We start from the raw sequence: 13581 nt of genomic DNA, 5'->3' as shown, positions 1-13581 counted from the left end.
AATCAAGTATCTATGAACATAAAATGGCAATGTCAAAGAATCACACTGCATCTAGAGGCAATAACCAGCTGGTTGCGTGTGCTTCATTTCCCTAATCAACATTAACCAACCCTGGACAAATTCAAACACTGTAAATAAACTACTATGAAATGGTGAAGCCAGGAAAAAAAAAAACAACAAATCAATGAGTTACTGAAATATGAAGATTTGAACTTGAAATTAATTGCAAAATAAGAAAGTATACATACTTTAGCCTGTTCTGCTTGCTTTTTCAGCTCCTCAGCCTGTGTTTCCAACTCATCATTTTTCTTTTGTGCAGTTTTCAGTGCCTCTTCTGCATCCAACAAGTTCTGCTTAAACCCTTTGATATCTGCATCGTGTTTGGTGATCATCTCAGAAGTTTCTTTCTCATACTTTGCCTGAAGATCCTTATACTGATTTTCACTGGTCTCCATTTGCTTTTTCTAATAGAAAATAAAACAGTTGGAACACAGATGCAGAGGTACATCACAGTAACTATTCTCAATATAGTTAGCTAGTGCTTTATAAACATCTTACTATGTCCATTAGTTGATCCTGCAATTTTTTCAGCTCTTCTTGATGAGTCTTGAGAGTTTCTTGCTGACTCTGCTCAGCTTTCTGTGCTGTCTCTTCCACATTTTTCTGAAGCTGAACAGCCTTTTCATTTGCTTTTGTAAGCTCAAATTGTATTTGCTCCAACTGCCTAAAAAGACCAAATAAAAGAACATTACTTTTAGCTGACAGCCTGACAAACTCTGAGGTGAAAGACTCTGAATTATGTTGAAGTCCTATATTCTGTCCAAACGTTTAGAAAGAGATTTTATTATTTAACATAATTGGAACATAATTTAATTCTGCTAAATTAAATGTACACATGCAGGAACGAGCATTAGCTTGCGTGCACAGCAACATTTCTGCCACTTAACTGGAGCCCTGCCTGGGTTTCTGTAAAAACAGATTGTGCATACGATAGTTTTTATTTGAAAGAAACTACATTTTCTCTTGCTGGTCAAAAAAGAAACGGAAGGATCTCTTCTGTATTGAAATAAAACAAGTTTTTGGGGTAACTAAATAGTTATGAAGCACAATCATGAGACAGTGTACCCCTACAATGTTTGTTTATTCTGGACTGTTAAAAGTGTATGTCACACAGAATTGCAGAAACTAAAAAACACCAAGACTCTCTTCAAGTAAATGTGAGGAGACTATTTTGATGAATTAAGTCTGATAGACTAAATTCACTTGTCACATCAATGTGAGACCCAATGTGACTATCTTGCTCAGCTATCTGCAAAGAGAAAATGAGAAGCAGGGAATGCAGGAGTAAAGAATTAGTGAGAAAATATCTTGGAATGATGGAATACCTTTCTTTTAACCGTAGCTCATCATTCATTTTCATAAGCTGGGCAGAGCTGTCTCCTGATGACTTCATGATCTCTGCAATATCATTTTCTAGTTTGGCTTTAGCTTCAGTCAGTTGCTGTTCTCTCTCTTCTCTCTCCTTCAGTTTAGTCTCCATCACTGAGCAAGACAAAGGTTAGTAGTCTAGTAAGCTTAAGAGAAAGGGTATGCACAGATTAGCTAGAAGACCATAAAAAACTAAAAACAAAATTATATTGATACTACAGACCATCTGAATTATCCTTCTGAAACTAAAAATTATACCTGGTTTGAACTTCGCACTTTTAGCTGTAGCAGAAGATTAAGAACACTTTAGCAATAGTGGTAAAGCAACCAGCTAAAAGATCTTTGTTTCAGAAGTGATTCACTTAGTTCAGGACACAAGAAGTTGTGCTACAGGTATCAGATAGAAATGAAGCAATATAACAATAGAGACATCACACCTCACCAACAGCACAGCAGGAAGAACAACGCAAGCATCATGAAGTTACAGTAAAAAAGTCATGGAATCACAGAATGGTTTGGGTTGGAAGGGACCTTACAGATTATCAAGGTTCCAACCCCAATGCCATGAGCAGGACTCCAGCCACCAAAGCTTGCTGCCCACAGCCCCATCCATCCTAGTCTGAGCACCTCCAGGGATGGGGCACCATAACTTCTCTGGACAACCTGTTCCAGTGCCTCCCCGCCCTCACAGTGAAGAAATTTTTTCCTAATGTCTAATCTAAACCTATCCTCTTTTAGTTTAAAGCTGTTACCTCTTGTCCTATCACTATACTCTCTAAAAAATTGCTCCTCAACTTTCCTATAGGCCCCCTGTGCGTACTGGAAAGCTGCTATAAGGTTTTCTGAAGCCTCCTCTCTCTTCAGAGCAGAGCTGCTCCAGCATTTGGATCATCCATGTAGCCCTCCCCCACTCCCACCTGTCCACATCTCTCTTGTGCTGGAGGCCCAGCACAGTGACTTGGTACAGGGAGGTACTGTCCTTGCTTACAGGGTATACAGTCATTAATTTCTTTCTAGACCAGTTTTGAATTAAGATTTACAACTAGAAGGACAGAGCAAGCCACCAGCTGTGAGAGGCAGGAAGAAGTAGACGATCAGACTAACATGCAGTCTTTATGATGCCCTTAAAAAGGGGAATACTAATTATGCTTCTGTTTGGTCACCAAGTCTTTGCTGGGTACCTAACCATTATCCCATGATTTTGTAGCAGTGTTAAAGCAAGAATTTAACTACTGATTTGGAATACACTCAGCTGGGAAATGTTTTGCCTTACTGCACTATTTCCTTAATACAATGGTCATCTTGCTGTGTCATTATATGCAATGCCACAAAAGGTTTCTTTTGATGGTGTATGCATTTGTGAAAGCACTGCATACTATGAAAGATATGGGAAGCTGAGCAGGAGGCATAAGAAAGCACAAAGCTGATGCATATTTCAAAATATTCCATTTCATTTCTTTCTTACCAGTCAAATTAGACTTCAGCTGTTCCAGTTCTGAAGACATGAGTGCAAACTGTTCTTCTTTTTGGTTTAGTTTTTCTATTGTTTCTAAGCAAGTAAAATTTTAAAGACAAAGTTAGTAACTACTTCGATGCAAATAATTCCACCTATTTGCAAGATATGCTGCTCTCAAGAGGACAGACTGCAAGTGACCCTGTCTTTTCCCTAGCTTCTAAAACCGCTGTGTTGCCAAGTTTAAATTTGAAAGAGCATGAAGACTTTATTTTGCAGTACAGTTTTCTACAGCTTTTTAGTTGTCACTTATTTCACAGCAGACATACCTTGCATCGCGCGATGAGCATTTTCTGCTCCATCAGCTGCACTAGTAAATTTTTCTTTCTGAAAAATGGACAAAAACTTGAGGTAAGATTTGATGTTAATAGTATAATTCAGCCATTGAATTTATATTGGGTATTCTACATGTAGAAAACAAACCATATCTATTTATGATAGGAGTGAAAACTGAAGTTTTTGAATTACAGCTTAGCACTGATCTATTCAGCAACATAATGCAAGGCTGATCTCTTGCCTCAGTTGCAAGTCCCTAAGCTTTAGAATAAGCTCTCCATAGCAAAAGAACTGCAGACACAGCCCAGTGTAGGAAACATGAGTTCTGGGCTTCTCAGTGTAAGAAGCTACCCACGTTATTCAAAGGCTGCACAGTGGACATCTGCAATGCTGTGATCAATCTCATACCAGTGTTTTCCAGCTCTACCAGCAGAAAGAGATGCTAGTGGAAAACAAGGGAAGATGCTGAAGAAGACATTAAGTGAGACACTGACACTAATGTCAACTATGGCCAAGGAAAGATTTTATGACAAGGACAGTGAAACTAAAGGAGCATGGCTTCTGCTGCTAACCATGGTGTTCAGGAGAACTGCACCCACCCACAGAATGCTTACAAATGGAATCAGGTGAAAAATGTCTTCAAAAAACATTTGCAAGATGTTCCTATAGTGAGTATTAATTTATATAACAGGTCACACATCCCTTAATTAATAGTCTAAATTTAAGCTGCATGACAACTTTCATGTGGCTTAATATTTTACCTGTGATTTCTTAACAGATAATTTCTATTTAGATAAAACAGCTGATAAACACAAATCAAGTGAGATCTTCCTTTCATTTTGAGATGGATCCTCTTTGTCATGAATCAATGCCTTCTTTCTGTAAGTAAAATAGCTTTGTAGACTTTCCTCTCTCACAACTGATCCTCAGAATTTAATTATGCTCTCAGCACAACAACCAAAATCCGAAGGAAAAAGCCAAAATTTTGGAGTACTACTCACCAAAAGTTGAAGTTCCTTTTCCAAAGAATCTTTAACTTGATTTACTGCACTCAAGTTTTTCTCAAGGTCAAGAAGCTTTTGCTCTTTGCCCTGCAGTTCTTTGGCCAGATTACTAGCCTAACAAAGATGGTTAAATGGAGTGAAATGAAATTACAAACATGAATGATAAAAAATAGAGAAATTAAAAGTTGATTTTGAAGAAAATAACTATAATATTAAAATCATTGTAAGATGAACAAAATGAAAATTAAAAAAAAAAAAAAAAAGAAGAAAAAAATGTAATGTGTTAACTGAGTGAAGCTCATTTCCACTGATGACTACATCACAGTACTGATTGGATCTTGGAACATGATTGAAATAATTGAAATGTAGTTATCTTAGAGCACTTGATGGTAGACATTCTGGAGCACACTGAAACATTTCCAAACAGTTACAGAATCACTTAAATTGGTAGTTTTGGTTCTTTACTGTTTTAATTCTTTTAACATGTAGCACTGTATGTTTCCACTGGCTATTCACACCAATACACACAGGGATGCCATTTTCCAAAAGATTCTGTACCTCACCCAGGATAGTGCAGAAATTCAGTGTGAGCTAAAAATATGGTGCCAATAGTCCACAAAAGTCAAGTATCTTGGAACCATCTGTGAAGGGTTTAGGAGAGCTCCTTCAGCTACCTTCCCACTGCTCTTATAATTGGAGTTCTTGCTTGTCAGGTTACGCGTTGACAGGGGGTTTGCCCAAAGCCCCAGAATGAAATTAAATCTTAGCACTTTTATTTCTAGCTGCAGTGGCAGAACAACTTTCTGTACTGAATACCATACTGACAGCCTTAAAGAGACATCCAAAACACCAATAAAAAATCTTGGTAAGATACATCAAGCTGCGGTCTGTGCTTCAAAAATACAATGAGAAGGTCCCTGACAACACTGCTGCATACCTTTATCTTAAAGAAAAATTCCTCCAGGATCTTTGTTTCGCTTTCAATAGCACTCTGCCTCTTCCATCATCATCTTCGATGACAGCACAGGCAGTAAAGATACTGCTGGCACAAACTGAGAACAGAGAATCTCTCTACAACTCAGTGCAATCATCAGAGGAGAAATCCCACTGAACTGGGGTTCAGTCACTACGCCAATAGTTCTAGCACCAACAGTGAAAAACTCGTATATTAAGGTGGAGGGCTCTTCTCCCAGCTAAGCCAAAAAACTAACCTTCCATAACACAAAGCTTTCCACAGAGGCATGTTTTCCTTTTGCTGAGTGGTGCAGACCAAGCATTAGAACCTGTTCTGACCCAATTAACACTTTCTCTAAACCTCCTCAGATGGTACAAAGACACACTGCTAATAACAAGTTTTTGGCTTTTTTTTCTGTGATGAGTTTGCTACAGCAGTTTAGAGCAGTAAAAACGTAAAAACAAAAACAAAGTAAAAATAAAAGGATGGATGTTGATACAAACCTTGCTACTTCCATCAACCTTTTCAGTCTCTAAATTCTGTATCTGTTTCTCAGCTGCCTCAAGCTGCTCGCTAAGTTTCTGGATTTCCAATTTACCTTCAGAATTGGCTTTCTGAAGTGCAGCAAGGTCCAAAAGCTTTTCTTCAGAAGCTTTGATCTGTTGTGTAAGACTACCAATAAGTTTGGTTTGTTCATTGCACTTGGCTTGCAGTACATCTAGCTCCTTTACCTTTATTTCAGCTTCCTGTAATTTGTTTAAAGTGTCTTCCATTTCTACTAGATGCTGATCTTCCACACTTTCCAGTTTGGTCTTCAGGTTTTCCAGGGTTTGCTCTTTCTCCTCTGTGACCGCCAGCAATTTTGCCTTCAGTGCTTCAATCTCCTTTAAATGATGAGATTTTTCATTTTCCTGCTTCAGTCTTAAATTCGACATTTCATTCTCGTAGTCTAATTTAACCTTCTCCATCTGCGTTTTTAACTCTGCAAATTCTGCTGTCTGAGCCCCCGCACCTTTGCTGAAAGAAGCTTTCAGTTCTTCCATTGCTTGCTGATGGGAAGCAATTGCAGATTCCAGCTTCGATTTCCACAGCTCTATTACATCTGAATTCTCTTTGTTGGCATGATCAAGCTTAGTTTTCAATGATTCATTTTCTTTTCCCATTCTCTCATTTGAAGCTGTAAGTGTTTTGATCTCTTTCCGCAGCGCTTCTTCACTGCTTTCAAACTTCTCTTTCAGAGAGCTCATCTCGCGCTGATGCTCTTTGCCAGCTGCTGCCATTTTTTCTTGCAAAGCACTTATTTCTTGTAACAATGAAAGAGAAGTATCCACATCATCAATGTGTTTACTAGACTCTAATCTCCCTCGAAGCTCAGCTACTTCCTTCACCCGCAATGCTAGATCTCTTTCTAGTTCCATGATGCGAGATTTTTCTGATACTGTAGCCACCTATGATTAACAGCATTTTAAGAAAAGAAGAAAGAATTATAAAAGTCATAAGTTTAATACATGGAGACACTTAGACCACAGTGAAAAGAAATCACCAAGCGTTGCAAACCAACATCATGAGCCTCCTCTTACCAGCAGTTTAGATTATGATGCCTCTGAGCTTCACTGCTAACTCCTATTTCTAAGGAAATGCTAAAGAAAGCTGAAGAAAATGCTGTTTTGATATGGGAGGCTGTGAAACAAGACCAACTGTTAATTCATTTATGCATAAATTATCACTGAAGGAAAGAAAATGTACAGATGCCCACATCTTTCTATTACGTGCGTATTATGTTCTCCCTAAAGATGCAGTTTATTTAAACTCATTTTTCTGAAGTTATTGGCAAATAAAAACTTGCTAAAGAAAAGCCTGCAAAGTTGCTTCTGTACATTATCAACATTCAACAAAATGTTTCTTAGAACCATTGTAAAGCAGATGGAAAAAAGATGGGAGAAGCCCCAGTTCTCTAACTGCTGTAATAACTGCTTCCAAATTCATAACTCAAGTACGAGACTGTCAGAAAAACATACAACTGCCTTTTTGGCATATGGATCCTCTGAAACTTCTTCCATATTCACTCCAATGTTCTCCTGAAAAACCTTCCTCACTTCATCTGAGCTTCTCAACAAATATTACAGACATTTCTGGTATGAAAATCACACAAAACCAGAACAATGACATCTAATTAGGAAATCAATGCTTCAGCCTTCTTATTATCCAACAGCCTGAAAAAGACACCACCGTCTGCAACTGCTCCTTAACAGTACTTATTGTAGGTGACGTTCTTGGACATTTCTAATATTCATCCCTACCTTAACTTCAAGAAGAGCTGTGTGTGTGCATGAATATATATGTACGCTTTCAAGAAGGCAATCAATTATACGTAATATGACACATACTCAGCTTTCTATCCCTATCTATCCAGAAGAGTTAATACTCTTCATCTCCCTGATTAAAGAAAGTGGTTGGAAGGGACAAAGAAATATAGGAAGTATTATCTGAAGTGAGCAGTGGATAAACCACTACAAAAAGCAATGAGATTATTAAAAATGTGCAGATATTTATAAAGACAAATAAATGAATGTTGAGCATGATACAAAAACTGTCAAGCGCTCAGCAGCCTATTCTGCAGTGGGCAGAACAGAAGAAAAATACATGTGACTTTTTCATCCTCTTTACTGATGAAACAATTTATAAAAGGGGAATAGGTAAAAAAATAAATATATCTATCCTGCAGATCCTGCAGGAAAAAATGATTCACAGTAGAGAACTGTAGCATTTCTTTCCAGTTGACATTGCTTCATGAGTTTTAAAGATTTGTGATGACTTTTTGGGTTTTTTCAGAGCGAGATAACAATATTTGCTTTTTTACTTCTAACACAAGAAAAGATGTATCATCTAGAGGAAGTTCACACCTTGTCCTGCAGGGAACTCATCACTCTGAGAAAAAGGCAGAATTAAATTCATTGCTTCATTACATCAAGCGACTGTGAAAGATTCACACTGTAAGGCATAAAAGAACTGGCACTCCTGGTTTATTTCCATTTCATTGCTCTAAACTGAAAATGGATCTGATTGCTCATCTCTAGAAGCAGATTTACAGGTTTTCTGTAATAAAAACCCCTAATAATAGAGCCTGAATGGTGCACTGTTATCTGTTACTCATTATAAAGATGCCACATTCCAGAAACAATCAACTGCAGCATCTTACTGGATATGTACTTATCTGTAAAGAATTTAGGACAAAGGGCACTTATCAACAGTGGCTTATCATTGGGCATGACCAAGATCGCCGAGGTGCTGCTTCAGAGCTGGCCAGAACCACAGCAACTGATCACAAAGTACAGGGGGTTTCGCTGGGTTCCTTCCCCCAGGGAACCCCAAGGTACCGGGGCAGATCACCTCTCGGCCTTCTGGTGAAGAGCAAGTGTAGAACTGCACTATTGACAATTATTCAGGGTTGATTTTGATCAGAGCATTAGTTGGAATCGTGGACATTTCAGATTTCCTGTATTTGAGATTTTATGAATTATTCATCAAATATTAAATTGAAAAGTAAAAAAAAAAAAAAAAGAAATACACCAAAACCTGTCGTAACTTTCCAGGCGCAAGGACACCCAGATGTAACCCTATGAAGCACAGCTTTTCATTCTTCTTGGATCTTTACTTTTAAATAAACACAGGTACACAATAAAATGTTATAGCACAATAGACTTTGCTAACAGACACATGTTGAACTGCTGAAGTCAACTCCATCAGTCCTCTGAGCCTTGCTCCAAATACAACGAACACAGTTAGCACCTTCCTAGAGAGAAAAGCCTTCTCTCAGAAACATGCTGAAAATCCCAGGAATCAACATCTGCTGCACATCTGTCCTGGGCCCAATGCTGAGTAATATTTTGACAGCAGCATTGTTACTAATGCTACTGAGGTACTCAGGAAAATATTGTGTCATTGGTAGAAAAAAAAGAATTAAGAAGTCCTTGACGTAGTAAAGCAAGCAGCACAACCACCATTTCTGAGTTAAAAGCACTGGCACAGTGGAATTACTTCTCTTGGATATAATGAACTTTGCTACTTCTAAAAATGAACCACTGAGCACTCCTTTCTGTCTGCTCACAGTCCCATGTGCCACTTCTGACACGGATTCAAGTACTGATTTTGCACTTTGACGTCATCTTACCTGGATTCTCCTGAAGAAATGAGCACACGTACACAGCTACACACACACAGCACCGACACTCAAAAGCAATGCTCATTTTTACAAGTGCTGCAGCTACAGGAGGTTCGTGGCAGGTGCAAGATCTCTTTCAGCATGTGTTACACCCGGCAGACTGCGTCACCAGAAATCTTCCACAATACAAATCAGTCTTGTTATTGAAATAGTGAAAACCATTACCCTAGTGTCTTCTAACTCCCTCTGGAGTTTGTCAGCTTTGGTCTTTTCAAAGAGCAGGCTCTGTTCAAGCTCCTTAATGCGGGCATGCTCCAGTTTGGTCTGCGTCTGTTAGTAAAAAGGGAAAGGAAGAGAACACAACAGTGCCACCATCACATGCCAGCACACAAGGAGGGAGCCACATGCAGGCCGTGCTGCCAGAATCTTCTATCAATGATGAGCAGAGAAGATGCAGTGGATAAAATGAACAGGGAAATACTATGGATGAGAAAGATGGGCTGAAAGTGTAAATGGACGGATGTGTAAAAAATTTTTTTAAAAATCACAAAGAAATATGGACAAAAGTTTCATGCAGCCAAGTAGAAGTTATTTATCAGTACATGAAGTTTTCAGCACAAATTAGAGTAGTTATGAACAAGTACATAAAATATAAATATATACCTACACCTGTTCTAAGAGGATGATGCATCCCTTTCCTTGTCATTTCACTAACTTCTTTCTTTAATGCACTGGTTGTATTATTCACATGATGTATTATGAACCAGGGGGTGAAAATTCACCACTAAAGCTCACGTGACAAATCAAACTTTTTTTATTTTTTAAATGTGATATTAATTAGCTGCATCTCAAGTCTCAGTCATAGAAATGCTTTTGGTGAAGATCTGGGAATATTACGGTTCATTTGTCACCAGAGTATGAATTGTATGAACAGAAAGAGCCTGGTTGTCTGAATGGTAACTGCAGAACCCTCCTAATTTATCCCTCTCCTCCTCCAGAAAGTAAGCAAGCAACAAGATTCTCCAAAACCAGGGGACACAGGGAAATAGTCTGGTTGCTCTGTAATTGTTGAGGACCGCATAATGAAACAAGATGTGGAACTGGAAAGATTGAAAAAAACCAACAGAACAACAGAAAAACCCAACTTTGCCCTTCTTTGAAGATCCTCAAGGAAAGCAGGAAGTACATGAAACTAAGCTGTCACCTCCTGCCTTCTGTTTACAAAGGGGTAGAACGTTTTTGGCAAGCACACAGAAAACTGAGTACTTGGGCTCCAAGAAACTCCAAGAAGTGTGCACGGGAACTTGAAATTGGAGAGGTGCGGTGAAGTCCAGCAGTCAGTTCAAACCTGACCTCCTTACTGATGTGATGAAAGGAAAGAAAAGTAATACGGAGTTAAGAACCTCAGTGCTGTGCCACTCCTGAAATGCAGAGAGCTGATTTGTTTGCAAGTGTGAAACAATCCAAATTAAAAGGACTACGAAAGTGCACCGTTCCCTATGTCTTTTCAAAAAAAAAGGGCAGTTTCTCAGAGCTCGCCCACACAAGAGTAAGGTGGAGCTCCAGAAATGAATGCAGTTCTGTCTGGGTATGCTAAGACGTGCTTTGCTGCTCAAGAAATTGCATCCATCAGACTTGATGAAAGTTCTCTTTCACAGTGTAGCTGCAGCAGTGACTTTACTACAGAACAAAATCAGACAGTATCCCCCACACCTTATGACTGCCTTTAAGAGAGGAGAGGTCCTGCAGCCCGGTGAGATAACTGAAGAGTGGACTGAAAGAAACCCAAAGGAAGAGCGTGCATAACTCCAAAGCCACACTGCTGCCAAACCCACAGCGGTGCACACAGCTGGCAGGACACTGCTGCTTCTCTCGTCTTCGTAAGACGGCATTTAAAAATCCCTACAGAACTGTGTTCTTTATAGAGGGACAAGATGATTTGCACTGCCTCCAAACCAGCCACAGCAGTTACAGATTGTGTGTGGTCTCTGCAAAGAAAGACAGACAGGGATGACACTTGTTTTGCTTCAGGCCTGTTCTCCTTCAATCACAGTATTCCTTCAGACAGCATCATTTATTATCGTCTTCTCCCAAAGCATGCTGACATCTGGTGGTTTCAAATGTCCTTTTAAACGTTTTTCCTGCTGAATGGAGTTGGCTGGTTTACTGTGAAGTTAGTTACAAGGCCTGAAATACTAAAATCCATCAATATTAAACTTACTTCTTAGATTTGTGCTGTTTGATATTCCATAGCAGATTAATTTCTCCATCAGTGGAAGATATTCAGTGCAGATGAAAGAAAAAACCATGAGAACATGGCTTATCAGTTTTGCCTCCCATTGGCTTTGGAAACAAAAACATTCTAAGGTAAATAGCAGTTTTTGAAATGGCTGTAATCAGTCCTCTCTCTGAGACTGACTGGCATTACTTCTAAGTCTGAAAACTAAGCTATTTTTAAAAATTGAGTACTCATCTCTTTCCTGCTCTAATTCCCAAAAGGGATTCATTAGAAAACAAGCCTCAAACCTGACAGTTGCAGAATTCTCCTTTCATCGTTGCAGGATACGGTATCTGAAGATTTTCTATACTATGTAAAAACCAGGACACTTCCATCATTAATTTTACAGACATCACGTTAGTACTGCAAAGATCTGATACACCACCACTGATTACCAGCTTTTTAAATGCCATCTCCAATATCTCTCAAAGAAGAAATTAAAATACTACCACGATGAAAATAAAAGCTCAAAGAAAAACTCAGCAAAACAAAACTGCTCCAGAGATCTTTGCTGGACACTTTCTCCCCATTTAGTCGATGGAAGATTATTCTTTCAACAAATGTGATTTCTGAGGGACAGCCTCCAGTTTCCCTGAGGCAACAATCACTGCAAAATTTTTAATCAAAGTACTGATCATCTGAAGAGCAACGTCTGAAGAATTATGGTCCTCTGTGAGGAAACTGGAGTGCACAACAAACTGACAAGAGCAGAGTACTACAAAAAGAACTGGATTGCATACCTTAAATTGAATAGAAAAGAAAAACAGAAAAAGAAAAGCAATAAATGAAGCATCTTCCCTTTCTCCAAAGTTCTGCAGTTAGATTAAGAGAGAGAGGGAAATGGGACAAGCCTTATTCTGGCTTGAACTCTAAAGAATTCTATTCAAACCAAATGTCAGAAAGCAGTCATCAGCTATTTTCAGCATTTGTGTATTCTAGCTACTTTCACATCAAAATAAACCTTTGGTTACGTTCTCCATCAAAAAGTCAAATTGTGAAATTGTGCTGAAGCCATAAATGCTGATAATCAATTCTAGGGTAGGGGCAAGAAGACCTTCAGTCCCTTCGTGCTGGGATAACAATCACAGAACATGACTGAGATTATGAAGCATTAGCCTGGAAACAAAGTGATCAGCCATCCTCTCCTTCAGAGAGTGAAGATGTCCATTTTAATGGAAAAAATTAGAATAGGGAAATCAGGAGTAAAGATAGGATTAAACAAGGAGTGCACAAAATGAGAAAAAGGAAGGGCACATGCAGATTTACTTCTAACACACCGTGAGCCTGATTGGAAGAATAGAGGAGACCCGGATCGCTGAAGTAGCTTCGCAAAAGGAACACCTAAGAATGCACAGCAGGAAACCAGTTTTAGTCTTGAGAACTTCCTATCTTGGCTGGGGATGCAGCAAAGGAGGCGGCCTGTGATAGTTCTTCCTAAATCCAATCAGAGAAGGCATTTAAATTCCACTATTCTGAGCTACGGAAGGAAGAGGGCTGCTTTAATGTCTTGTAAAGCAATTCCTGTTATCTAGTTGCATACATTTGTCTTGCATAATTCACAGGGAAGGTACATGAAGATACATTAAAATAGACAGCTTTGTACACTAATTTTTAAGATGTTTTTAATTATCACTCCCCTGAGCATTTTATGCCAAAAATCAAGAAGAAAAAAGAAACATTTAAGGGGAGCTGGGGAACATTCTGTTTTCCTCTTCCTCAGAAAGAAGAACTGGATCATTGCTTACTGTTGAACAGCAGTAGGAGCTTGTAGGAAAACAAGCAGGATTTTGTGAAGCAGCTAAAATCCTACATTTAAATGGAAGACGTTTCAAGATCCCAGGCAGCCTTTTTCCACAAGCTCCTATACTCTCCAATCAGCTGCAAAGGTTTTGACCCCAGAGAACTCTGACTTCATTTGCCCTCTCTCCAGTCAGTGGGGATTACAACGTTTAGTCATTACACACA

At 38.9% G+C, this 13581-nt stretch overlaps 1 protein-coding gene across 7 annotated transcripts in view; it reads right to left on the bottom strand.

Moving 5' to 3' along the window:
* Positions 1 to 13581, bottom strand: part of CLIP1 (CAP-Gly domain containing linker protein 1) — a 62883-nt gene that overhangs the window by 19771 nt on the left and 29531 nt on the right. For 4 of the 7 annotated variants that reach the window (XM_042865345.1, XM_042865349.1, XM_042865350.1 and 1 more), the window contains 8 exons: positions 9564 to 9668; positions 5680 to 6624; positions 4219 to 4335; positions 3211 to 3268; positions 2894 to 2977; positions 1386 to 1542; positions 559 to 724; positions 249 to 464 (listed from right to left, as the gene is read on the bottom strand). In XM_042865345.1, coding sequence (XP_042721279.1) covers positions 249 to 464; positions 559 to 724; positions 1386 to 1542; positions 2894 to 2977; positions 3211 to 3268; positions 4219 to 4335; positions 5680 to 6624; positions 9564 to 9668 — 1848 coding nt within the window. The remainder of the gene's footprint in view (positions 1 to 248; positions 465 to 558; positions 725 to 1385; positions 1543 to 2893; positions 2978 to 3210; positions 3269 to 4218; positions 4336 to 5679; positions 6625 to 9563; positions 9669 to 13581) is intronic. The other 3 variants (XM_042865347.1, XM_042865348.1, XM_042865351.1) reach the window with 1 other exon arrangement.

This window comes from Lagopus leucura, unplaced genomic scaffold (genome assembly GCF_019238085.1).
Source record: "Lagopus leucura isolate 7727_CA_CO unplaced genomic scaffold, USGS_WTPT01 Super-Scaffold_806, whole genome shotgun sequence".
In the NCBI taxonomy this organism is placed as follows: domain Eukaryota; kingdom Metazoa; phylum Chordata; class Aves; order Galliformes; family Phasianidae; genus Lagopus; species Lagopus leucura.
The sequence above is the reverse complement of the archived record's forward strand: the minus strand, read 5'-3'. Positions and strand labels throughout refer to the sequence as shown.